The 26938-nt window shown below is 44.1% G+C and overlaps 2 protein-coding genes and 1 long non-coding RNA gene across 4 annotated transcripts in view; 2 read left to right on the top strand and 1 right to left on the bottom strand.

Moving 5' to 3' along the window:
* The window catches only part of LOC309515246, a 101069-nt gene that overhangs the window by 17559 nt on the left and 56572 nt on the right, over positions 1 to 26938 (bottom strand). The gene's annotated exons all lie outside the window — the stretch shown is intronic.
* Positions 2 to 12561, top strand: PSMA2 (proteasome 20S subunit alpha 2). Its single transcript, XM_082192920.1, has 8 exons — positions 2 to 126; positions 1431 to 1507; positions 4004 to 4136; positions 6071 to 6193; positions 7692 to 7773; positions 8682 to 8755; positions 12053 to 12110; positions 12196 to 12561. Exons 1-8 carry the CDS (start codon positions 86 to 88, stop codon positions 12310 to 12312), a joined length of 705 nt encoding a protein of 234 aa, XP_082049046.1. The 5' UTR covers positions 2 to 85; the 3' UTR covers positions 12313 to 12561.
* LOC309515212 (UPF0415 protein C7orf25) lies at positions 16432 to 25103 on the top strand. Of its 2 annotated transcripts, none has more exons than XM_082192883.1 (2): positions 16432 to 16492; positions 22342 to 25103. In XM_082192883.1, the coding sequence occupies exon 2, from the start codon at positions 22355 to 22357 to the stop codon at positions 23609 to 23611; it is 1257 nt and encodes a 418-aa protein (XP_082049009.1). In that variant the 5' UTR covers positions 16432 to 16492; positions 22342 to 22354; the 3' UTR covers positions 23612 to 25103. The 2 variants fall into 2 exon arrangements, with proteins under 2 accessions (XP_082049009.1, XP_082049010.1); XM_082192884.1 differs by lacking the exon at positions 16432 to 16492 and adding an exon at positions 17603 to 17797.

A 26938-nucleotide genomic window follows, 5' to 3' on the forward strand; every position in this document is an offset into this window, starting at 1 on the left:
CAGCGCGCGTGCGTAGCCTCAGAAAGTGGGCGGAGACGGTTATGAAGGGAGGGCGGGGCGAGGGGGTTCAATCGCGCTGGTCAAAATGGCGGAACGCGGGTACAGCTTCTCCCTCACCACTTTCAGGTAAGGCGCGGTGTCCCCTCAGGGGCGGCAGGGCGGGCGCAGGAGGCCCGGGGCGCTGTCCTTTAATGAGGGGGGGGATTCTGGGGCCTCTGGAGGGGCTCCGTCTCGTTGCCGTCGAGACGGAGGGAGAGGCGAGGTTTTTGCGGAGTCACCGCTGGCGCTTCTCGCCTCTCGCTCGGAGGAGAAAGTGGCGCGTGTGGAAACTGCCGCAAGTTTCTCGCGCGGATCCCGCCTCCCCATCAGAGATGCGTGAGGGAATGCGGGTTTTCCAGCAGCCTGGTCCTGAGCCCTTTGCACCTGCCTGCTGGCCGCTTGTGCCCGAGTGAAGATGCCGGGTGTCAGGATGGCGGCACCCGAGGTCTCCGGAGGCGCCTACCTGGGGATCACTGGATCTGGACTGTTTTCACGCATTAATGCCACACCTTGTAGAAGTCTGTCAGTTATAATTTATCTGCACAGTCAGAATGAATTTCAGGAAACAAAAGCCTTTATTGATAAATAAAACTTTCGAGCCGTCTGCCCCCAGAATGCCAACTAGACCTTCCATTTTGGTGACTGTAACCCTGGTTGAAGGAGGCATTTGGCGCCTAGTTTATATATCGGGATTTCTAACACTGCTAAACCATGTAGAGATGAGCCTTTGGATCCACTCTCCCTCCGCATGGCTTGGTTAAGGCAAGAGCCCAAAGCAGGCCTCATTTCCCTTATAACCCTATAGAAAGTGAAACAAATATCTCTGAACGCACGAGTAACGTATATGCGTTGAGATTTTATGAAAATAATAAACCATATCATAGTGTCGCCTTGGAAGTAAGACCTATTCAATTGAATGGGATTTGGACTTAATCCCAAACTAGTTTCCATAGGATTTCAGCCTTACAGATGCATGTTTACTTGGAAATAAATGACACTGCATTCAGTGTGTTGAGGATTATGAACATGAAACAAATGTTACACCAAAAACGAAAGTGAAACTGTTGTGGTGGGCTTTCTTTTTCCCTTTTCAGTTTTTATTATGAGATTACTTTGAGCTTGTTGCCAGACCTTGACATGAGTGCATGATTACATGAAAAGTGTAGTGCAATTCTAAACACTCTTATACTAAAGTAAGTTCCACTAAATTGACTGGGGCTGACTCCTATCTGTTTGTTTGTTTGTTTGTTTGTTTTATTACTATATTAAAATGTGCCCAATATCATATTGGTGAAAAAAGGCCCAATGAAAGGCCATAAGTTGCTTGGCATTTTCAGATTTGAAAATGTTTTCTTACCAAGGTGTCTCATGAATTGTTTGCTTTCTTTTAGCCCTTCTGGAAAGCTTGTTCAGATTGAATATGCTTTGGCAGCTGTTGCCGCAGGAGCCCCATCAGTTGGAATTAAAGGTATTCAAATCCTTGCACGATTAATAAGCCCACAAAAATGTTGCTAGTTTGTATGTCTGTGTGTACCTACTTTGGCATTTTGTGACCTAAAAGCAAAGAAAAAACGAGAAAGCAGACATAGATTATGGGTATTGAGGCTGAAGTCCTAGTCCCATTTGCTTGAGAGTAAGCCTCATAGAGTTCAACACCACCTAATTCTGAGTAGACTTTATTAGGATTGTGGTGTAGTATGATTGCCAGAAATTGATCTGAAAAGAATCAGCGTGAAAGCAGTAACCTGGCTTGACCCTATTTTGGTCATACCAACAGTGCAAACCTATACATGTCTACTCAGAAATAAGCTCCATTAAGCTCAGAGGTTAGGGAACCTGTGACCCTCCAGATGCTGTTGGATTGCAACTTCCATAATCATTGACCATGCTGGCTAGGACTGGTGGGAGTTATAGTCTAGCAGCATGTATTGTATTCTTGCTAGCTGCCTTGAGCACCATTTAGTGGAGAGGTATGATACAAATTTAACAAACGACAGTCATACCTTGGGTTGCAAACGTGATCTGTGCGGGAGGCACGTTCGCAACCCGCAGCATTCGCAGCCTGAAGTGCAGCTTTTGCACATGCACGTGACATCATTTTGCGCATGCGCAAGCACCAATACCTGGAAGTAACCCGTTCCTGTACTTCCGGGTTTGGCGCTGTCCGCAATCTGAAAATGCACAACCCGCAGCGTTTGTAACCCGATGTATGACTGTATATAAAATATTAAATAAAGGGATGGGGATGGTGGGGACATGAACCCATCCTAGTACCCCCAGAGCTTTTAAATTACGTTTTTGTCCCAGTGGGGTTCCAACCATAACCCTTCCAGAGTAAGAACTACAGAGTAAGTTGTTGTGGGCCAGGGAGGAGGGGATGATTGTGGAAATACTCATTTTCCCCTTTTGGCCATCTAATAATGCACATGTAAGTCTTGATTCCCATTACCACCCTAGCTTTGTAGCAATTCAGCATCCTGATGTTAAAATACAGATAATGTGTGGTTTGGTTTTGAAACAAAACAAATCTCTTCCTGGCCAGTGTTTGAGTTTAAGAATTGAATTCAAACCCAGTGCGTGCCACTTGGGGCCCTTGGGAAGAAAAGCACTCTTGTCAATGTTTAACCAAGCTAGATATAGGGATTCTTAGTGGGGCTATGAAACATCTTCAAAAAGTAGAATCTAAATATATTTTCAAAACAGAAAGTATAACTATAATTTTCAGATTGCATTTTGGGAAACCTTGGGTTCCTTACATATTTTCATTGCAGGTTTCCTAATGAAAAAATCAGTAACAATAGGCAAGCTTCCTTATGATATAGCTTCTCTGCCACTACTAATTTTCCTCTGCAGCGCACCCCATAGGAGAGTTCTGGGTATATTCTATGGTGTGTTGTAGGGTGCAGTCAGTTTGCATTGGGCCACTATGAGGCCAGACAGGCCTAGCCAGGGTGCACTTCACACAATCCTCCACATCTGTTGTGAGGCAGAGCTCCTAAGATTCCTCAGCAGATAATGTGGAATGAGGTCTTTGAAGGTAGAAAGTTTGAAAAGCTTCTTTTCAGTTTTTTTACTGAACTTTTTCTTTTCCCTCCCTAAGTAGGCATGTCTAGTGATATTGAGGTAACACATAACCATTAGGGGTGTTTATTGGATTTGGCTGTCTTGGAAGGATTTTGAGTTTCTCCCAAAGCCAAGTGAGATCTGCTTCAACCCATGCAGCCTTGTACTGTGCAATGAACCCTGAAGTGATTTGTGATACCTCGGTATGGGTGGAAGGGAGGAAATAAGAGCAGCTTTGCAAACCAGAAACTTGTATCACTAACTTGAGGAAATGGTCAGAGGGCTTTTTTTTTTTTTGAGGGGGGGGGCTCTTTCACATCCAACAACTTTAGTTTATAATTGGAGGGAATTATTTTATTCATAAAGAAAATATCATCTGATTATTTCTACCCAAAAATTAACTTTAAAGGAACTTTGGCTGAGGGAGATATAGTTAACAGCTGCAGGAGCAAAACTGCATGTATCCTTCTGAAATTTGGCAGGATTCATTTCTTTAGAAGGGGCAATGTTTCTTAAGATTTCATCCAGTTCTACCCAAATATTAGTATGTTTTGATGTTTGATGTTCTTTGTTTTGTTTTTTTAATCAAACTTGAAAGGTGTCCATCACAGAGACCCCTGAGTTGAATCGAGCTGCCACCAAATTCATCTGAGTCGAATTGGCCTGTTTTATTATGCAGTGCCAATTTGGGGTTTCAACCAAATCATCTGGTGGGTAGGCATCCTTAGTAATAGTGCCAAATAATGCATTGGATTTATGTGATATGATTAGTAAAGGATATACACGTAGATGAATTATTCTAGTTGCCTGCTTTAAGCATTGTGGATTTGAAAGATTACAAGGAAAATGGAAGGAAGATATTTTAACTACATTGACTAAAATATTTGTTTTCTTTGTGCAGCTTCAAATGGCGTGGTACTGGCAACAGAAAAAAAGCAGAAATCCATTCTGTATGATGAACGAAGTGTACACAAAGTGGAATCCATAACCAAACACATAGGCTTGGTGTATAGTGGCATGGGTCCTGATTACAGGTATCTTGAAGGCAAGGAGGGAAACACTGTGATAGACTCTTGCTATTGGTCTTTGACTCTTGCCCCGCTATAGGCAGCACAGCATTGGGTCTGTGGTGCCATTTCAACATTCTCTGGATGGATGATACATGTCTTGACCCTCTTCATGTGTACATCAAGTGGAGACACACATAGAATGGGGTGCAGCTCTGGTCCTGCCCCCAAGGTTGCACAAGGCTTCACCCTGACATGTATGCAAGGCAGGAGTCACCAACCTTTTGGGGCCACTGGGCATATTTTGAATTTTGAGAGAGTTCTGTGGGTGCCAGCCACAAAGTAGCTGCTATGGGAGGCGTGACACTACACAAAATTGGAGAGTACACCCATGGTGAAGCTTTTCCCATAATTGTATTCCCATATTAGGAAAAGCTTAAACTACCATACAGCTGTTAAAGACACAACCCTTTGGTTTCCCCAGTGCCAATGCTAAACTAAAGCCTAGTTTGCCATTCTGTACTCACTTACTTAGAAGTAAGACCCATTAAAGACAAAGAGACATACTTATGCGTAGACATGTATGCCATTGCACTGCAGATTAACTATACCATGAACTCTTAATAAGTGCCTAGTCTTTGGTTCCTGCACAGTAGGAGTCACCCATATGCCTGTTTGCAAAGTTTTACATTTGCCTTTTCAGGTTGGGGTGGATTTTTAATATCCACCCACACTTATTATATAGTACTGTTTACAGAAAATAATTTCTAGGCAGTACCTGATCTCAGAAAACCCATCACAGAAAAGATGCATCCTGGTTACTAGGGAAAAAAGGAAAAGGGAGCTACAGAGATTTCAAAGACTAGAAAATAAGGAGGAGGAAAGGTGTACGAAAGGGTAGGATAAAGAAGGACCTCCTTAGGACCCAAGAAATTCCTGTTGCCTGTCATCCAGACTTATCAGTCACTTCACTGTTTGACTGAAAAAAGCAACAGGCAGGAGCAGCCAGGCTGGCTAATTTCACAGAAATCACTTGGGAGGGTAACTACATTTTGCTTGATAAAATTCTCTTTAGTAGGGCTACAGGCTTTTCTTTTTTTAATAAAAGTGCAAAGTCTAGGGCCCCCACCTAGTGGTCCTAAGTCATGGCACCCATTGGAACCGTCTTGGCAACCCCTGCTGCAAGTCTACTTGCATAAGTTTTTTTGTTGTTGCAGATTTGTCTGTCTAATGTGTGGCTCTTTGAGGGTGGGGCTAGCACTGTTAGGAGTGTCTGACTGCTAGCTTTGTTCATGATACAAATTAATGGGCTAGCGTTTGGTTTTTAATCATATTTGGAGAATCTTGAGCTACCTGATCCCACAATATTACAGAGCTGAGAAACATTGCTCATAAGTTATTGCAGGGATAGGGAACATTGGGCCTTCCAGATGTTTTTTGTCTTCCAACTCCCATAAGCTCCAGCTACTATAGCCAGTGGTCAGGGATGATGGGAGCTGATTGACTGGATGAGGGCAAATAAACTGACACTGAATCATGATAAGACAGGCTATGGGTGAAAGGTTCCTGGATCCAAATTTTGAGAGATTGTCTGTTCTGAAAGGGGTTATGCTCCACCTAAACAAACTGGTTCATATTTTAAGGATGTTCATTGAATCATCTTTTATACTAGAGGCCCAGGTATCATCTAGTGTGGTGCATCTGTTACCAACGTTGGCTGGTATGCTAACCACTCCCTTTCTTGGACAGAAATGGTCTGGCCGCTGTAGCACATTCGTAACCTCACAATAATAGACAACCTTTTTTGAGTTGATATATCCCAGTGTAGTGTCAAATTCTTTCATTAGCTGATAGTAAATATTCCTTCAGTTTAATCTTTCTTAATTTGCTTTGGAATTTAACTTATAATGGATGTTCTGATTTCTTCACTCACTCACTATTTCTTTTCTTCTTTTTCTCAGAGTACTTGTCCACAGAGCACGCAAACTGGCCCAGCAGTACTACTTGGTTTACCACGAACCTATTCCAACAGCTCAGCTAGTGCAGAGAATTGCTTCTGTAATGCAAGAATACACACAATCTGGGTATGCCTTCCCCCTGCCCCTTGTTTATTCTCAAACAACTGAAATTTACTAAGAGCTGTACTGTATGCAGAATAGACTGTACTCTAATGCAGCCCCTCACACTTTTACCATATATCAGTGAGATTTTTGCCTCTCCATCTGAGGAGCTGCAAATCAGACTGGGTACATACAGACAAGAGTTCAACCTTGTCTGCATGCCATGGCCAGCCTCATAAACTCTCCTCCTGTTCTTCTACAGTGGTACCTCTGGATGCGAATGGGATCTGTTTCGGAGCCCCATTTGCATCCTGAGCAGAACACAACCTGCGTGGGCGTCATTTTGAGCGCCTGCATGCGCGAGTGGCGAAACCCGGAAGTAATCCGTTCCGTTACTTCCAGGTCGCTGCGGAACGCAACCTAAAAACGCTCAACCTGAAGCTACTTTAACCCGAGGTATCACTGCATTCACTTTTGAAGAGCATTTGGTGTGCTGAACAGGAAGACCCCACTCTCAAGCTGATTACCTATAAGCCTGTAAGCTATTTATGCAAAGGAGAATGAAGAGCAGGAAATACAGTTACTGTTATGCCTTAAATGCTTTTCTGTGCTAAAGTCGTTTTTGTATATTTTTTTACAGTTTTCTAAGTAGGAAAAGTAGAGTTGCCAGTAATTTCCTGGACCTGTTCTTGTACATTGGAACAGTTGTTTGACTTGCTAAAATTAAGCAATGGGATGGTCTTTCCTTCCTTGTATTTTCTCTACTGAAATATCTATGAGTTTTGTATTTAACTGTTTTCTTTAGTATTGAATAAAAAGTTTATAGCTTTAATGTAGCATTTTTTATATTGTTTTTTGAAGTCTTGTGTTTGTTTCTGTATGATGTTAGCTGCTTTGGACTCCCTTTTTCATAGGGGAAAGTGGGGTTCAAAATAAAGATGACGATCTCTTCCCATCTGTCTCATAGCCAGCAAAATATTGAGCTGCTTAATTTCTGTATGGAAGGTTGCTGGTTAAGGCATAGAAACAGAACCAAGAAAGCAGTTAAAATAAAGAAATTCCTTCCAGTAGCACCTTAAAGACCAACTAAGTTAGTTCTTGGTATGAGCTTTCATGTGCATGCACACTTCTTCAGATATGAGCTTTCGTGTGCATGCACACTTCTTCAGATACACGTGTATCTGAAGAAGTGTGCATGCACACAAAAGCTCATACCAAGAACTAACTTAGTTGGTCTTTAAGGTGCTACTGGAAGGAATTTCTTTATTTTGACTATGGCAGACCAACATGGCTACCTATCTGTAACAAGAAAGCAGTTGGCAGCCATAAAGACTCAGAAACAAAGTGTACAAACTATTTGTACGAGGCATGATGTAACTTCTTTAGAATATATAGAAGAGGAATATGCTTGTATGTGTGTTCATAGATGAGTCCGTCAGTCAGCATCCTTAATGCTGATCTTATTTGTTCCCAAGATAACCTTCTGTTATCATTAATCCTTTTCAAATGTTTTGCTTCGTAGGGGTGTACGCCCATTTGGTGTATCATTGCTAATATGTGGGTGGAATGAGGGACGACCATACTTATTCCAGTCTGATCCATCTGTAAGTATTCATAATGGAGCTTCTTAATAGCCTTAAATAGAAAGCATGGATGTTTACTCAAAGATCTGGAATATTGCCATATTCTTTCTGTGTATGTTTTTTTAATTAATCCAGATAAGTGGGTGGGGAATGATAAGCATCTGGACTAGAATAAGGTTACAGACTCTCAGGACATCTTGGGTGATCAGTTTTACAGTTGTAAGAGCATAAAGAGAGCCTTGGCGGATTAGGCGAAACATCTCTCCTGTCCAGAATCCTATTTCCAACATGGAGGCCCATAAGGAAGAGATGATTCAGTAGTTCTCCCACCTCAGCAATTAATATTCAGAAACTGGCTGCTTCTGAATTTGAGGTTTCCGTTTTGTTACAATAGCTAGTAGCGGTAGTAGGTAATTTTTCCTTAAATTTCTTTTTAAATCAAGGGTTTAAAGATTGGGGAATTAAAGCGGGGGAATTTTGAAAGTGAACCTGGCAGTACAGATGTATCAGGCAAAAGCTCACTGGAGGCTTTAGATAATAGTTCTCAACTTATTTTTATTTTTTAGAGTCTAGTGGTATGACATTGAATTGGTCTGCTATCCTAAACCCCAGGTATAGTGCCCTCCAGATATTGTTATACAGCAATTGCTGGCAGCCCCAGCCACCATGGCCAGTGGTCAGGGATGATGGGAATTGTAGTCCAGCAAATCCTGAAGGCTCCATCTTTGCTACCCCTGCTATACCGTCCCACCTAGGGTTAAGTCCCACTGAACTCAGTGGGGCTTACTTCTGAGTAGACATGTATATGATTGCTCTGCATCTCTCCAAGCAGAGATCCCTAAATGAGGCTAATTTTTTACTGTATTGATCAGTGACTAGAAGATAATGTGTTCTCATAAATTTACTCCCTGTCTTTCTCACTTTTCCAGGGTGCTTATTTTGCGTGGAAAGCAACTGCAATGGGGAAAAACTATGTAAATGGAAAGACATTCCTTGAAAAGAGGTAATGTTATGATTACATAACTGCAAATCAGTAATAAAATATGAAGATAGTAGAAGTTTATATGTACTGTAATGATGTGTTGTTTTCCGTGTCTAGACTGGCTCTTTCCTAGGTGTTGAAGTGCTATAGTTTAAAAACGACTAAGAATGCTAGAAACACCTGTGAAAATGAGACAAAAATGACAATTTGCTTTCGTTAGGAGAAGCTTGTGTGGGTGTGGTGATCCCATTTAACAGCTTGATGAGAAGTTACCAATTAACCTTTCCCTAGAGTACAGCTTGGAGCGTGGAGGTTTCGGGTCCCATCCTTGGCTCTCGACTCTCTTCCACCCCAGGATCAGTAATCACATCATCTTCAGCAGTGGTGAAAGCATTGGTAGTGGCCACATCCTGTGGATCCCAGTTTCCTTCAGAGCCTCATTGATAATGTGCATGGCTCAAGGCTTGACAGCAAGATTCTGCTGTAATTGAAACATCCTGTAATTCATGGGGATCAGGGCCAGCTCTTTGAGGCCTCAGAACATCCACTTGGGGTCAGTGCACCCTAATTAACATAGAATTTGTGTACATAGAAATACATAAAAAGCTCCCTTACTTTGGGGCAGATGGGGCTCGTCAGCCTGGGAAGTTAGCCCATCTAGGAGCAGGAAAACTGATCCTAAACCTCCATGCTGCCTTGCGGAATATCTTCAGGGGAAGAAAAGGATCCTTAAGACAGTTGGATGTTGCCTTGTATGCTGCCTTCTGGCAACTCCTGCAGCTAAGCTGATGCCAAATGTATTGCTGTTTTTCTTTGGACCACATCAGTGAGGCCGAGAGGGGGAAGGTCTTGTCGTCCGGCAGCTCAGGTCCTCCATACACACTGGCCAGGCTTATGCCCCGGGGAGGTCACTTCAGTGCTGCTAACGTCCAGAGGAGCACTGGTCTCCCGGGGGGGGGCAATTTGATTTGATTTTTTTAAGGGGGGCAATTCCAGAATGAGTTATTAACAATTAATGGCCTTTTCACTTTCTTAATAATAAGAATTACCATATTTTTCGCTCTATAACACGCACCAGACCATAACACGCATGTAGTTTTTAGAGGAGGAAAACAAGAAAAAAAATATTCTAAATGAAACAGTGGATGTATGATTTTTGTGGTTCATGCTGTGGCCACAGACATGTGATCTGACAGTGAGTTTGGAGTAGCCCAATGCAAAAATTCTGAGGATCCATGTGGATCCATGCTTTGATGGTGAATTTGGGGTGACCCAATGCAAAAATCCTGAGGATCCATGTGGATCCGTGCTTTGTCACCACGTTTTAAATGGGGAGGGAAGGAAAAACACAGAAGGGACAAGGAGCACAAGAGGGGTGTGCGGAGAAGCAGCTGGCTAAGAATGCAGGGGAGGGATTTAACGGGGTGGGGGGGAGGAAAGGAAGGCAAAAGTCCCCCCCACCCAAGCCAGCCCCCCCCCTCTCTCTCCCACCTGCATGTTTTTCGGCTGCCTGAGAGTCCCTAGAATGGTGGCCAAATAAAAGTCCCTATTAAGGATAAAACAGACAGGATATACGAAGTATGATTTCTTTTTTATTTACGGTATTTCTTTTTTGGCCACATCTGTCACTGCAACCTTTGCTCTGTGCTTGCACACTTTTGGGCAATAGGGCATGTAACACTTTTTTCATCTGCCAATATGTAGAAAATCAGTTTTAATGTCCCTATATAAAATGCCTAGTGAAGCAGAAGGGTATTACATCAGCCACTGTATTAAGGCTAAACGTTTGAAGAACAGCTCTCTATGGGGGGGGGGGGACGACGACTAAATTCCATTTTCAATCAATTGTTATTGTGGCAGCAATTATCAGTGTATAGCACACAATGAGGAAATGAACTTTAAAATATATATATAAAAAACATTCTCACGTTATACTTCTTCAAAGAAGAGTATTAGGCTTTTAATGAAGGGGAGAGGAGAGACGCTGTAATCCTCCTGGCTCAGGAGATTCTGATTTACCACGTGTAGAAAGTATAGATTAAGATATTTGATATACAGCATATAAATCCAGAGATTTCCATGTCTCACTTTGCAATCCAGCCTGCTGTTACTTACGAGCAGGGAAGCAGGATTTCTCTTCCAAACAAGCATACTGTCTCCCTCCAGCAGTACATTGCTTGGAGAAGCTGTAATTTGGAGGGGGCCTGGGGGCAGGGCTCTCTGCTTTTGGAAAAGAAATGAGAAACCTACCATTGTAAAGCAAAAGTCCCCCCCCCCCAAGCCAGCCCTCTCTCTTTCCCACCTGCATGCTTTTTGGCTGCCTGCGAGTCCCTAGAGCACGGAGAGGAGGAGGTGGTGGGCTGGAGCCTGCATGCAGTGTGTGTGACTAGGGAAGATTAGAAGGAAGGACGCGATCATTTCCTTAACCCTCTGCTTGCCAGGAGGGCAGGGGATTCCCTGCTCTTTGTTGAGTTTAAGCAAACGCAGCAGCAGAAGCGGGTGGGCAGTAAGACCCTGAGGCAGAATGCAGCAGCTTCCGCCTTCCCTCCGCCCGATCTTATTTTTGCCTGATTTTTGCCTATTTTTGCCCCTGCGCTCCGGCGAGTCAGCTCCAGGGACCACACATTCGCTCAATAACATGCACGGACATTTCACCTTACATTTTAGGAGAAAAAATCTGCGTGTTATAGAGCGAAATTTACGGTATATGTCATGGGTGGGGGGCATCAGGTTTTTAGAGATGCTTAAGTGGGGCATGGCCAAAAAAAAAAAAAGGTTGGGAACCACTGGACTAGCTGAAATACAACGTTCTGTTAATATTCAGACTTGTGAGACTTGTGAGAGAGAATGCAATACAGTTTCTACACTTAAATAAACCAGTTGTGTGGGTACTATTTGATGACATTTCCTCATGGGCTTGAATGTTTAGCATCTAATAAGACGGAAGGTGACTAAGGCTTCTGAGGGTTTTACTTCTGGAAGGTTTTGATACCTTGTGTGTCTAATAAGCTGGTGTAACTTCTACTGTAAATTGCAATATTTTGTCTAAATCTATTGGTTGGCATCCAAATACCCTTTAAGTGTGTCTAAATAGTTTGTGTGTGCCCAATGCGTGTTTTTTGAGTACACTCTACTGTCCTGCCATATCCCCAAATGATTTGACATTCCTGTGTTTCAAATGGTATTTGCAATGTTGCATAGGAAGTTATTTGCAATATGCAGCCCTTGGCCATGTGAAACTAATTTTCAGTTCTGTGAATGTTTGCTGTTGCAGCAACAGTAAAATATATTTATTAGAAAGCTTCTGTTCTTTCATAGGTACAACGAAGACCTTGAGCTTGAAGATGCTATTCATACTGCTATATTGACACTGAAGGTAAGAAACATCTGTAGTGTATTTGTTAAAACTCTAGTTTGTGAATTACATTTTCATGAAGGAACCTGTCTTTCCCTCTCTCTAGGAAAGCTTTGAAGGACAAATGACAGAAGATAACATAGAGGTTGGCATCTGTAATGAGGCAGGATTTAGAAGACTCACTCCAACTGAGGTCAAGGATTACCTGGCTGCAATTGCCTAGTATGCGTTAAGGAAGACTGCCTCGATACATACAAGGATCTTTTCCCCCAGCCATTTAAATATTTGGCTTCTGCACTCTCATTTCTACTTTATCTGCTAGATTTTTTAAAAAAGAAATATTATGGATCCAAATACTACTGTCCTAATATTGAAAATGTGGAATTATTGTTCTTTAAAATATTAAACACTGTACAAGAATACGCAATATGAAAAAATAAACATACCAGGAGTGGTGTGATTTCTAGGTAAATCTTCATAAGGCATTTAATTATACTGAGCTCCCTCTGATTTCACCACCACCACAAATTTTATTCAGAAGCACACAGTTTAAAAATATTCATAAATCCTTTGGAACTACCCTCAGCTGAACTGGCAGAGCTTCTGTTAAAAGCTTTCGAAATGTATGTCTTGAGTGAGATATTATGCAGGCCTCTATGGGAGCGGTTAAATCAAAGGGGCTGTGAATCAAATCAGATGATATGCATTCAGCATTTAATACTGAAAGACTTTAGTTAGCAAGCTGCTACAAGTCAGAACAGAAAGCAGTCTTGGTACCACGTGTGTTAGAGATCTGTCTTCTACTCATGTGGCAGGTTCACTACCTCCCTCCCTGGTGTAAGTGAGAAGGTGCAGTGTTTGCCCCCACTGTCACAGTGATCCATTAGGGCAGGGGTGTCAAACTCAAATTCATCGGGGGGCCGCATCAGCAGTTTGGTCACCCTCAAAGGGCAGGTTGTATCTGTAGGACTATACATCATATGTACTTACAGTACAGTACAGAAGGGTTCAGGCAGCCGTTGGATCTGTCACATTGCAGGATGGCATGCGCTCAATATAAAAACAAGTGGAGGTTTCCTGAATGCATGTAAAGTGGAGGTTTCCTGTGTAGAACGGCCGGCGCCGCTAGAGGGCAGACGTTCTCGGGCTTGTAGGCTGCTGCGCATGCGCTGAAGAGGCGGCTTTCTTGTGTCAAAAAAAAAAAAAACGAGAATAAAAGGTGAAGGCCGGCGGCGGTTACACGGGCCACATGACGAGGTCTGGCGGGCCGGATTCAGCCTGCGGGCCTTGTGTTTGACACCCGTGCATTAGGGCAAGAAATATGTAGGAAATGCAGCCTTTATTGGACGAACTCATTGAAAGACAAAGTGAGTTTTCAAGATACATGAAAGCTCATGTTCAAAATTTTTACAGATGGAAAAGCTGGTGGTAAAGTGGCAGGATAACAGCAACAACAAAAAGTAGGGCAGGAGGAGTTCACTCTCACATAGGAGGAAGGGTGGCAGAGGTGGTCTGAGGGGGGTGTTAACTGTTAACTGGTCTCACATTGTGATTTGTCCTTCGCCCCCTGGGGGACTGCCCCATTTGGACCAAGGAACCTTCCACTTGAGTTTACAATTCAGCTGTAAAGCTCCATAGGTGACTTTGGGTCAGTCATCCTAATTTGACCTGAAGGATTGCTGTGGATAACCACACGTAGGGCTTGTTTGAGAAAAGAGTATGCGATGTGATAAATGAGTAAGACATTGCTCCCTCATCCATGCACATTGATCATTCATTGACTGTAATGTGAAGAGGTGAGTTGTACGTGTGAATGAGGCACCGTAGAGTATTTGAGAAAAACCTAGCCCTATTCTGTTCCCACAATGGCTAGTCATATAGGCTTGGGAAACCCTCAAGCAAGACATGCACACAACACTACTCTCCCTCTTATGTTCAGTGGGGTATTTTCAGGCATTCTGACTGATAAACTTTTTTCTGTGCGTGTTTGTTTTTAATTTAGCTGAGTCATAAGCATTTAAGAGTTCTGTTGGATCAGACCAAAAACCTAGCCCTATTCTGTTCCCACAATGGCCAGTCATATAGGCTTGGGAAACCCTCAAGCAAGACATGCACACAACACTACTCTCCCTCTTATGTTCAGTGGGGTATTTTCAGGCATTCTGACTGATACTTGAGTGTTGGGGTAACAAGTAAAGTACACACTGGTACAGTCTGACCCCTTGGGTAAATGGTATGTGCCACTGAATTTCCAAAAACTAAAAAAAAACAACTGATATCATGTAAATAGAATGTTTGAGCCACAGGGAAAAACATTGATTAGAGAGGCATAGAACAATTTAGTGGATATATTTGCTTGGAAACTTTGTCCACAGGGTGGTGATATGGTGTGCTTGGAAATTTGATAAAATCTAAACACGAACAAAAATAGGTTTGTCTGACCAACTGAGATGGTATGTTGAACTTTAGTCAAAATTCTTCTGTAGTAAGAATTCCAGGTGCTGATTGTAGTCTGCAAAAAAACACTGTTGTGAGCTGTAGAGATACACAAGTGCACAAGGTTAAAGGTTCCCTTTTAATCCAGTGCTATAACCTCTGCCCAAAAAGTATGTAAGGTTGACAAAGATGATTTATTCTCACAGAAAAATGTCTCACAACAATCAGAAATTCAATACAAAGGAATGTTGTAGCTTTGTTTTCTGAATTTCTTGCTTAGGTTTTAAAATGCAGGATTAGAATTAACACACAACAGCATAGCACTGCATTTCCACCCTGTGAACTTCCCCTTAGAACTTTCTTGATAGATAGGGGTGCCATATTTCAAAAAGTGAAAATCCAGGCACGATAGTTTTGACCAAAGTTGTTGAGCTTTCTTTAGCAAAATTGCAAAAAAGACGTTTTTGAGCTGTTTTCAGATAAGTTGGCAAAAATGACGGTCAACATGGGTTGCCATACATCCTAAACTTCCTAGACATACACGGAATACTGCAGTTGGAAGCAGTGCCCAGGCAGAAATCAGTCAAATGTCCAGGAAAATCCAGATGTATGGCAACCCTATATAAATACATCAAACCTAATGCACTAACTGGTCCTATCAGCTGGCTGTGCTGACAGGAGTTGTGGTTGTCCAAAACGCCGCAAAGGCTCCAGGAAAACTGATGTGCTCTGCACACAATTGCAGCACTTGTTCCTAACCACCCTCCTCATCAAACACAACTCATTTGTTAGTTTAAAAGAAGCACCATTCAGTTTCAACTTTCCAAGAGAGAGGCCACATAGCTCTGTGGTAGTGTTTACCTTGCAGTCCCTTCTGGCATCTTCAGGTAGGGCTGGGAGAGGCTCCTTGCCTGAAACCCTGAAGAGCCACTGCTGCTGCCAGTCAGTGTAGACAGTACTAGTTGGACTTAATGGTCTGACTATATATGGCAGCTTCCTAAATTCTGTGGCAGAAGTCTTGAATTGATTTAAAAATGGGTTGCACTGGATGACCCTTGGGAGCCCTTCCAATTCTACGACCTTGGCTTGGGCCAAGCATTGCTTCTCAGCCTAACCTACCTCTCAGGGTTATGGGGGGGGGGATTAAAGGAGGAGAACCATGGACACCAGGCATGTCCAAAGTCTCTTTCGGGGGCCTAATCCGCCTCCCGCGACAGTATATCTCCTGGAGCAAAATCCTAAAAATAGCTCAGTCACCTTGGTCGGCCCTCATACATGCTCACTTCATCAAATCTGGTCCCCTTTGAAAAACGTTTGGGCACCCCGATGCACACCATCCCCCATGGGAGAGAAAAAGGGTAGTATATTTAAATGCAACCAATCAAAATATACTATACCATACTACTGTATAATTACAATTTAATAATAATTTAATATAGGATAGCTTAGTTGGTAAGAGCATGACACGCTTAATCTCAGGATCATGAGTTCGAGCCTCACATTGTGCAAAAGATTCTTGCACTGCAGGGGGTTGGACTAGATGACCCTTGTGGACCCTCTACAGTTCTATAATTCTGTGAAACTAATTATAATGTAATTAAATAAACACTATTATACTAATATAAATTACTTGAAAATGTAATATTATAATCTAACATTTAAAATTATAAATAACGAAATGCAATTATGAAGCCATACTATAATTAATATAAAATAAATAATAAAATGTAATCTAATAAATACAGGGAAAAGGTTGAGCCGCCCCCCTTGCCCCGCACATGGAGGCGCCGAACGGGAACCGGAAGTGAGGGCTGGGCCCAGTGCCGGCTTCCTTCCTCCCGCTTGTGAGGCTCTGAAGGAGCCCGTCTCCCCCCCGCGCTCTCTATGGTATGGAGGCGGAAGTCGCTTGCAGCCGCCGCCGGCGCCGGGCTGAAGCTGCAGCTGCGGGGCGGCGGAGCGAGTTGGTGGTAAGTGGGGCAAGAGGAAGGAGTCCGTGGCGGGGGGCTTCTCCTCGTTTCAGGGCGGGGGGGGGGTTAAACATTTCGTATTTTCCACAACAGAAACATGCAAAAGGAGAAGACCAGATACATACGAAGGGCGAAAACAAACCAACGTTTCCCCCTTCCACAAACACATTTGAAAGGATGTAAATCGTTATTATATTTTAATATGGAGGGAGGGAGGAAAGGAGTAAAAGAGAAAATGTGATTATTTGTGCAGGTTTAATAGATTTTTAATGTGTGTATATCTGTTTAATTCTGTCCACGTTTAAAAACGATTCCCCTCCTTAGTTTTCCATGTTTTTAGCTGTGTTTAAGCTATCCCCTGTCAGGGTTAAAAGACGGAGCATAAATAATTATATAATAATAAAAATTCAAAAACAGGTCGGTGCACGCTTCCAAATGGCATGCTAGTCTCCCAGGGCTTGCAAAAGTGGGAGGAGGGGATACAGGATTATGTTGTGTCTGCAGATGGGGGAAAAACACTTGGATCTTGGAACATTATGTTTGCAAGACCAGAAAGTCCTACAGACCAAGGAAAGTGCTTGCTGTTTGTTTACTATTATTTCATTTGTTTCTTAAAATTATTAATTTTTTTTTTGCAAAAAATTATTAGTTTTTATAAAAACTAATAAAACTTGTTTCTTAAAATTATACACCATTTGATTGTTGTTGCTTTTTTAAAAAGCTCAAAGTGAGTTTAAAAAAAGATCTCAGCCATACTTTAAAAACATACGACAGTTAAAGTACTAAAAGAGTTTAAAATTACAGCAGCTTTCTGTTGCATCACAGGAAACGAGTGAAAGTTGTCATAAGTTGCTGCTGCTTCTAGCTGCTCCCAAACCAAAGTCCATCACCATCATCATTTCATTTGCATGCCATCTTTCCATAGCTAAAACCATGCTCAAGGCAGCTCACAGCATGAAAATATTTACATAATTGCAAACATAACAAAGGTAGTCATATTCTGGGTGCTGTAAGGTTCTTCTTCAACCAGGCTTGGGACCGGAATTGTAAGGACACTGGGAAATTTCTTCTCCTGGTGCTGCTTTAGTGGTATTTTTAATATTCAAAAGTCTGGAGAAAAGCCTCCCAGTGCTTTTTTGTATTTGTAGCTCATCTTTGCCTCTCTTTCCTAAGCTAATTGCACTCTGACCTGTTGAAATCTCATTCTCTCCCATCCGGCCCCTCTTCTCTTTTCTAGGAAAGCAGAGGCAGTAGGAGTTCTGTGTGCTAAACCCTGTTTATTTCAAGAGAGTAAACAACCCTATGGCAGTGTTTCCCAACCGGTGTTCCGCGGCACACTAGACGTTGCCTGGTGTGCCGTGGGAGGGAGGCGGGCGAGTCGGGCGGCGAGAGGCGGGGCGGCGGTGGCGAGGAGAGGCCGCCCAGCGCGGGGCTCTCGCCGTCTGCCTGCCTGGCTGCCTGCGTGGCGCTGACGTCACGGGGCTGTAACGTGCCCCACATAGGCACACGCGGGGCGGCGAGCGAGCTCCCTCCCACATCCCATCGCCGCTCGCTTCGGCCGGCCTACTGGGCTGTCGCAGGCGGAAGGCCTGTGCATGCGCGAGGTTTTCGCGCCTTCGGGATTCCCTTCACGCCTTCCTCCTCCCGGGTCCTTGAGAGCGCGGGAAGCGGCAGCGCGAGACCGGCGTTGAGCCTGGTAGGTATTGCGCTTGCCAAGGCAGTCATTTGGGAAATGAAAACTTGCAAAGCAAGCAAGCAACCAGTTCAATCTGAAGTACGTGTATGCTTAATATCCTGTATCTGAAACCTGTTCTGCCCCCTCCCCCACACTTGGTGCCATTTTCATCTACACATGCAGCAGAGTAAGTTGACCCAGAATAGTACCAATTCAGATGGCAGATGGGAGAATGACAGTGCTGAATGCTTTCCCATGTAGAACAGTCCCTGCAAATAAAAACCTAGCATATTTGGAAGAGGGATGCTAGCCTAACCATTACCTTCTATGCTGTTACTATTTTTTTATTTTTTTTTACATAAGTAAAAAGTGACCTTTCCCCATCTGGCATGGTGGTGTGCCTCGAGATTTTTTTCATGAAACAAGTGTGCCTTTGCCCAAAAAAGTTTGGGAAACACTGCCCTATGGTGTGTAGGGTTGCTTCAGTTCAGCCTCCTAGAGTTTCTAGCTCCACCCCCTTGTGCATATAGCTTCTCCAACCAATGTTCTCCAGGATATTGCATAAAGACTTCCACCTCTGCTTTATACCACGGATAGGGAAAGTGCTCCCTGCCAGATGCGATTGGACTCCAGCTCCCACTCAGCTCAGCCAACAGTTGGATGTTGGGAATATTGCCCTGAAAAACCTGGATGGCCACAGGTTCCCCATCCCTGTTTTATACGTCTTGCATCTGGCTTGACAAGGAAAAGCTCAGCAAATGCTGCCTAACCGTGACCCAAGCGTGTAATTGGTTTCTTCTGCAACATGATATTGATGCCATTTGGACTCTTTTCTTAAGCTCAGAAACTGCTTCCGCTTTCCACATAAACATTTTCAGATTGCACAGTTGTTTCAGCATGGCCTATCTTGTGCTTATTTTAGTCTTTTATATTTTTGAAAATACAGTGGTACCTTGGGTTACAGGTGCTTCAGGTTACATACGCTTCAGGTTACAGACTCCACTAACCCAGAAATATTACCTTGGGTTAAGAACTTTGCTTCAGGATGAGAACAGAAATCGTGCTCCGGTGGCGCGGCGGCAGCAGGAGGCCCCATTATCTAAAGTGGTGCTTCAGGTTAAGAACAGTTTCAGGTTAAGAACAGACCTCCAGGACCTCCAGAACAAATTAAGTTCTTAACCCGAGGTACCACTGTAAGAAGTTAGAATTGTAAGGGGGAGGGAGGGAGGGAGGGAAGGAGGGAGGGAGAGAAAGAAAGAAAGAAAGAAAAGAAAGAAAGAGTGGTTGATTATAAATTACAGAAAACAAAGAAGAAAATTAAAGAAAGAAAGAGTGGTTGATTATAAATTACAGAAAACAAAGAAGAAAATTAAAGGGAAACAGTTCTATGTTGCTATATCATTACTGATTTTATCATTACAGCAATTAATAATAAGTGCCATTTTTTCTATAACTTTATATTCTTGTTGATTCATGGATTCCTTTATTTGTTTAGCTAACAGTTTCCCAAATCTCTCTTTATGTTTAATGATTCTTGCCTGACTAGTTATTGTTGCTGTAATTATCATGATGTATTTTTAAAGTACCTACAACATATACCGAAACCTCCTAAAATACCTGACTCAGGATTAGCCAGTGGCGTAGCGTGGGTTGTCAGCACCCGGGGCAAGGCAAGTATTTTGCGCCCCCTAACCCGTGGATTTTAGCACTCGAGTGCGAGCACGCCCCCCCCCCAGATGTTGCGCCCGGCCCCCTTGCACCTCCCCACGCTATGCCACTGGGGCTGGGGGCGAGCGAAGGAGCCAAGGACCCCCCCAAAGGCTCAGCAGGAATTTATTAAATTTATTATTTGCGGAGCCCCCACGGGCCGAGGCAGCCGAAGCCCCCTCCTCTCCTTGGGCTGTAGGTGGAGCTCCAGATCCAGGCTTGGCGAGCGCCTCTCCTCCTCCCGGCCGGGTCCGGGGGCTTCCAGCCGTGCTCCGTCCTCGCCCCCCCCCCGCGGCTGAGACTTGCGCTGAGAGCCGGAGCCAGCGGCGCCCCCTTCTGCCGGGAGACCCTCGCCCGCCCGCCGGCTTCCTCTCGGAGGGTTTTGGGGAGCGCAGGGCGCGGCGAGGCCCCTCGGAGCTTTCCTCCCTCCCAGTCGGCAGAAGCAGCCGTCGCCTGTGGCTGGGCCGAGGGGATGGTGGCGGCGGCGGGGTGCGGAGGCTGCCCGTGCCTGGCCAGGCGTCGGTGGCAGCGTCGGCGCTGCTGCAGCGGCTGCTCCTCCTGCGAGCAGTGAGTGGAGCGCAGCCGCAGCGGCGGCGGGGGGCGCGCGCGCGCTAGGGTGCAAGGCTGGCGGTGGTGGCGGGGAGCCCGGCGGAGGAAGGAACTTGTCCCTTCCCTCTGGACTCGCGCCCCCCGCAGATGTTGCGCCCAATGCGGCTGGCACCCCTGGCACCCTCCACACTACGCCACTGGGATTAGCTCATTGCGTTTGACTGTTATAACTAGAATCATAGAATTGTAGAGTTGGAAGGGACCCCAAGGGTCATCTAGTCCCCTGCAATGGTAGTTCTGAGACTACCTAGGTCATCTTTCCCCAATTTGGTACCCTCTAGTCCAGGCTTCCTCAACCTCAGCCCTCCAGATGTTTTTGGCCTACAACTCCCATGATCCCTAGCCAGCAGGACCAGTGGTCAGGGATGAAGGGAACTGTAGTCTCAAAACATCTGGAGGGACGAGGTTGAGGAATCCTGCTCTAGATCAGTGTTTCTCAACCTTGGGTCCCCAGATATTGTTGTGACTACAACTCCCATCATCCCTAGCGAGTTGTAGTCCAAGAACAGATGGAGATCCAGGTTTAAGAAACACTCTGCTTGGCATTTTGGACGGCAACATCTGCCCCAGCCTGCATGACTGCGCTGGTTGGGAGCTGTAGTCCCAAAAACCTGGAGTGACCTAGGGAACTGTAGCAGATTCTGCCTTCTTTCTTGGGGAGAAACCATAACTTGGTGCGGACGATGTGTTTGCTACTGTAGAATGATCAGCCTTAATTTCAGTTCCTAACATCTGTGGCTCCAGGATCTTGAGTAAGCAAGCAGGTATGAGGAAGATCTCAACTTCCATTCAAGCTGGGAGATGGGTGAGGTGAGGGCTCTTCTTACCAGCCTGAGCAGCAAGGGAGGCTTTGCCAGAAGTACCCTGTTGGGCCCTTATCTTCTCACCCCAAATTCCCTCTGGCTTGGCTTGTGCGTAGGAATGGGGCCGTGTAGGGCTTTGCCAAAGTCATGCTGTAGACACTGAAGCAGATGGGATCAGGAGCTAAAGAGAAATTCCCATGTGTGCCCTGTATCCCTAGCTGCCTATCCTTGATCAAAATGTAAAAGTATTTGCATTGCTGTCCTACTATCAACCCAGCAGCTGGCAGTAACTAAAAAACCCCACACTCCCAATTGAAGGATATTACGGCAGCTGTCTGAAGCAGCTTACTGTGTAAGGGCTTGGGATAATCAGAGACTATTGTGTGAAATACCGCTAGATTGCCTCTTTTTAAAAACAAGATCAATAAGGATATAGTTCACAGTGTATTTGAAGAAAAGCTTTAAAAGCAAGGGCAAAACTCGATAGGAAATTAGGTTTCAGTTCACTTATTACAGAAGGATTCAATTGGATTGAGAGGAACTGGGTGACGAAATTTGTGGCATTAATGCCTCGTTTCTCTCCCCCTCCAACACCTCACCACCTTTGTAAATTAGATTTATGAGGGTGGACACAGTTTTAAAGCAGCCAAGTGTGTTGAAGTTGTGCTACCCAGGTAGAAGCAATTATTCAGTGTGGCTGAAGCCACAGTATGGCTACCATAAGAGAATCCATCCCACCATGTTTTCCCTTTCTCTCTCCTGTTTTCACAAGTGACTTAGCCCTAAATCTCTTACATTCTTTGTCATAGTGCCATAATCTCAGGTTTCTCCCTGGATTTATTTTTTAATGATTTTTTAATTAATTGAAAAGCATGCTTTAGTTTGGAAGTGGGTTTTTTTTTTTTGTTTTGTTTCGTTTTGAGCTTCTGCTTTTTGCTTTGCTTATTTAAAACAGTTTTTGAAAGGGAATCATTGTCCTAGATTGAGAAACGTCTTCATAAATGCCTTTACATTACAGCTTGAAATAACAGTGATCTTCTTCGTATTTTTCTCAGGAATAATGTTACCATGTCTGTACACGCCTTGCTGTGCGAGAGGATTGCTATTGCAGAGGAGCTCATCAAGAGGGCAGAAGCCCTTTCTAGATTCCGGAAAGGAGGCCTAGAAGGCGGATCAAAACTCTGCAGCAAGCTAAAGGCCGAGTTAAAGTTCTTGCGCAAGGTGGAGGCTGGCAAGGTAGCCATCAAAGAGTCTCACCTGCAAAGTACCAATCTCACTCACCTGCAGGCCATCATTGAGTCAGCTGAAAACTTGGAGGAGCTTGTCAGTGTTGTCCATGTCTTCACATATGAGGACCAATTCGGGGAGAAACAAACCTTGGTGGTGGACGTTGTTGCAAATGGTGGCCACACCTGGGTGAAAGCCATAGGTCGAAAGGCTGAAGCCCTGCACAACATTTGGCTGGGCAGGGGCCAGTATGGTGACAAAAACATCATTGAGCAGGCAGAGGATTTCCTGCGAGCAAGTGGCCAGCAACCAGTGCAGTACAGTAACCCGCACATTATCTTTGCTTTCTACAACGGTGTGTCCTGCCCAATGGCACAGAGACTGCAACAGATGGGCATATCGGTGCGGGGAGACATTGTTGCTGTGAATGCATTGATGGAGTGTGCTAGTGAAGACCTCCCCTTGAGCTCTGGCGAATCTGATGAAGGAGGGGAGGGCCTTCAGGTGACCAAAGTAGATCGGGACAACTTAATAGCTAGTGTTGCTTTTCCTACGGAGATCTGGGTAGACGTGTGCAAGAGGGTTAACTTGGATATTACTACTCTGATCACATACGTCTCTGCCCTGAGCTACGGAGGCTGTTACTTCATCTTCAAGGAGAAAGTATTAACGGAACAGGCAGTGCAGGAGAGGGAAGAGAGTGTTCTCCCACTCCTGGAGGATTTCATGAAGGGCAAGGAGCTGTTTGCTTGTGAATCTGCAGTCAAAGACTTTCAAGTCATTTTAGAGACTTTGGGAGGGGCGGGTGAGAAAAGTCGAGCCTTGTTACTCCTGGAGAGAATCAAGGTGGTGCCAGACCAGCCCTCTGAGTGTGCCTTAAGACTAGTGCCCAGCTCCAAAATCAACAGCCGTTCTCTGACCATCTTTGGCACAGGAGATGCTTTGAAGGCCATCACCATGACTGCAAACAGTGGCTTTGTGAGGGCAGCAGCTAACCAGGGCGTTCGATTTAGTGTGTTTGTTCATCAGCCGAGGGCGCTGACAGAAAGCAAAGAATCTTCTGCCACACCTTTACCAAAGCATTCAGTTGGGCCCTAATGGTTCAGGAGTAGTCTGCGGCCTTTAAAATAAGAGAACTAGTGGGTAGATCTTACCCAATATTTGTGTGTTTATAATGTCTACAGTTTCAAAATCAAACTTTAAAAATATACATGCAAAGACAATCTACCCACAGGGCAGAGAGAAACATGATATGGGACTTGGGGCTGCCACGAAAGTATTGGGCCTGAGTTGAAGTCCACCTGCACCCAGTTGTGGTGCCAGGTGCAACTTATTTTATGTGCTGGCATCATTTTGCTGTGCAGTTCCTTGCTTCCAGTGCATATTGTATGAGAGGTTGGGGACATGTGCAAATGGACACCAGGCTACTGCTTTGGATGCAGCCCTGCTATGTTCCTTGTAAAGTTTTCATTCTGTCCTGGGATGAGGCACATTTAAGTCCCATACGTTTATCCTATTGATAAATGTAATGCTTCCATGTGGGACTTCAATTTGCACAAATTTGGCTGGATTGAGTTCCAACTTTCTGCCCATGGCGTAAGGTCCTATGTTTTCCAGGATCTGTCTTCAGATGAAAACTGTATGGAATGAAGAAGAGCAGTAGATGATGTGGAATATGTGGCAGACTACGCCATGGGTATGATCCCACCAAAGTTAAACACACTTAAACCCATTGCCTTGGGCACCTGCTAACGTCTCTTACAGAAAGTGACAGGTCTTTTTTTAGAAAGCTCTATGCAGCTAGATTGTAAATGGTATTTTTGCAGAATCCTTCTGGTTTTCTCTTTGATGGTTCCACAGTAATTTATTTTATTAGGCGTAATTAAGTTGTTAACAGAGTACAGTGTATCATCATAATGTTACCATTCAAACAGAAGCAGTCTATGGAGTCTTAGTGCTCAAAGGCTGACTTTTTATGACTTTCCAGATTTAACTGCTGAAATCCTTAAAATGGCTTGGGGTTGTGGGAGTGGGAAAACTTTATATTAGGGATCAGAATAGTGCAAGATGAACGATAGGACAGCAACTGACAAAATACAGATGCATTATAATTTAGAAGCGAAGTTATACTATTGAACGCTCCCTTGTTACTTTTACCAGCTGTGTTAGAGAAGTTGAAATCTATGCTCTTAAAATAATAATAATAATAATAATAATAATAATAATAATAATAGATGTTCTACCCTGCTCTTAGTGCTCTAGGTCAGATATTTAGTTTCACATTATGAAAAGGAACAAGCAGGAACCTTTCCCCTAAACGATGTCTTGGTACCTGCTCTCTCAACCCCCCCCCCCATCTTCTCTACATATGCATTAATTAAATAAATATGCAAAAAGTTGGTGTTAAAAGTTGAGTTGCAGTCTGTCTCCTTCTGTGTGCCATTCAGACGCAGAAATGAGTTTATACTTACTCAGCATGGTCATCAAGTCTGTGTCTACTGTGGGTTCTTAAACATTCTGAATACAGTGTGTGCTGTTTCTTTGACACGGATTGTGTAAGAATAAAATGATAGTGTCATACCTCGGGTTACAGACGCTTCATGTTGCATGTTTTTGGGTTACGGACATGCCAAAACCTGGAAGTACGGGTTACTTCCGGGTTTTAGCATTCGCTCATGTGCAGAAGCGCTGAATCGCGACCCACGTGTGCGCAGACGTGGCGCTGCAGGTTAAGAACGCTGCGGGCTGCGAACGTGCCTTGCGCACAGATCACGTTTGCAACCCGAGTGTCCACTGTATTTATGAAGCTCCCTTCACTCCCTAGGGCTCAGTGCTCTGGAAATGTTGCAATACTTTGCCTCTGTTTGTCAGGTGGAGTACCGGAAAAATATGGAAGAGCATGAAGACTGGATGCAAAAGGGGATGGAAAACAATAAACGGGTGTGCAAGATGCCCTTCTGTATACATACTTTGGAGTAAGTGCCGTTGAACACACAAACATGCATAGGATAGCACAGTTGGAAAATTTCTGTAGATTTTGCCTACATGTTAGCACTCTGCTTTTGATACCCATCAGGCCTAGAAGTTTAATGTGCATGTTTGTGGGGGTTGGGGTTCATTTTTAGTACATCAAATTGTGCATTTGCATCAATGCCATACAAAACTTCCTCTGGTACAGTAATTATTGGTTTGAGTATACTAGTTTTGAAGACTGAGCGGAGGATGGTAACCAACAGTACAGTTGTACCTCGGGTTACATAGGCTTCAGGTTACATACGCTTCAGGTTACAGACTCCGCTAACCCAGAAATAGTACCTCGGGTTAAGAACTTTGCTTCAGGATGAGAACAGAAATTGTGCTCTAGCGGCGCAGCGGCAGCAGGAGGCCCCATTAGCTAAAGTGGTGCTTCAGGTTAAGCACAGTTTCAGGTTAAGAACGGACCTCCGGAACGAATTAAGTACTTAACCCGAGGTACCACTGTATTTAATTTTCACACTCTCTTGTGCATAGGCTTCTTATTCCTACTAAAGAACCCATAATTTTAAGCAGCTTAAATTTGTTAAGATTGTCAGGCCCACAGTGAATCAAGATGGGTTTAGAACATGGAAGAGAATCCCAGGTCTTCCTGGAAAAGGCCTAATTCTCACTCCTCTTTTCTTGTCACTGAAAAGTGTTGTCTGATTTATTCCAAGTGCTTGTCACCACACAAAGGACATGCAAATGTTCTTTTCAATGCAACCAGTTTTTGACACTTCTTTTGTGCAACTGTTATCCACTCAAGTCGAGGGCTCTTAAACTCAGCCACTCCATGTTTCTTCCATAGAAACGTGACTTCCCATTCACTTTGAGAAAAGAGTAAAGTAGCCCTCTTTCTGCTGGTTTTACTGCACAATCATAAATGGCACGTTCTCAAAGGGGAGCCAGTCTGAAGGCTCTTTGATCACTACTAGGCCTCAAGGGTGTACTTCTAGTCTATAATACTGGTACCATACCATGAACATGTCAAGCCCAGACATTTTGCAAAGCTGTGCATGCAAGCATATCTGGGGACATGGGTCTAAAGGTGTGAATAATTTTTGCCCCTTTCTCCTGAAACTTGGCAACTTGTAAGGCAGAACAGGTTCTCTCTCACACATGCAACACTGACGTTTGCATTACGGCCCTGTTAAGAAGGGGTGGGTGGGTTCTGGTTTCCTCATGCAAAATAAATAGCCAACTTCTAGTATTTTACATGCAGCTGAAAGTTTAAGGCAGGGAAGTTGTGATGTCGTTTCTGTAGCCAGATTTGCTTTCTTGAGAATGGGAAGAATAACACACTGTTACATTGATTGGGGGGGGGGACGCTCACTTGCTAAATCCAGGTGGCTAACCCTTGGTCTGGAAGGTGTGTGCTGATTTGCATACACAAACACCCAAGTTATTCTG

The sequence above is a fragment of the Podarcis vaucheri genome, assembly GCF_965113315.1.
Source record: "Podarcis vaucheri genome assembly, chromosome: 12".
Taxonomy (NCBI): Eukaryota; Metazoa; Chordata; class Lepidosauria; order Squamata; family Lacertidae; genus Podarcis; species Podarcis vaucheri.

Coding starts and splice junctions, on each gene's coding strand:
- PSMA2 (XM_082192920.1), top strand. CDS start 86: ATGGCGGAACGCGGGTACAGCTTCTCCCTCACCACTTTCAG. Junction 6,194..7,691: donor CAAGAATACACACAATCTGG/GTATGCCTTCCC, acceptor TTTGCTTCGTAG/GGGTGTACGCCCATTTGGTG. Junction 8,756..12,052: donor AAGACATTCCTTGAAAAGAG/GTAATGTTATGA, acceptor GTTCTTTCATAG/GTACAACGAAGACCTTGAGC.
- LOC309515212 (XM_082192883.1), top strand. CDS start 22,355: ATGTCTGTACACGCCTTGCTGTGCGAGAGGATTGCTATTGCAGAGGAG.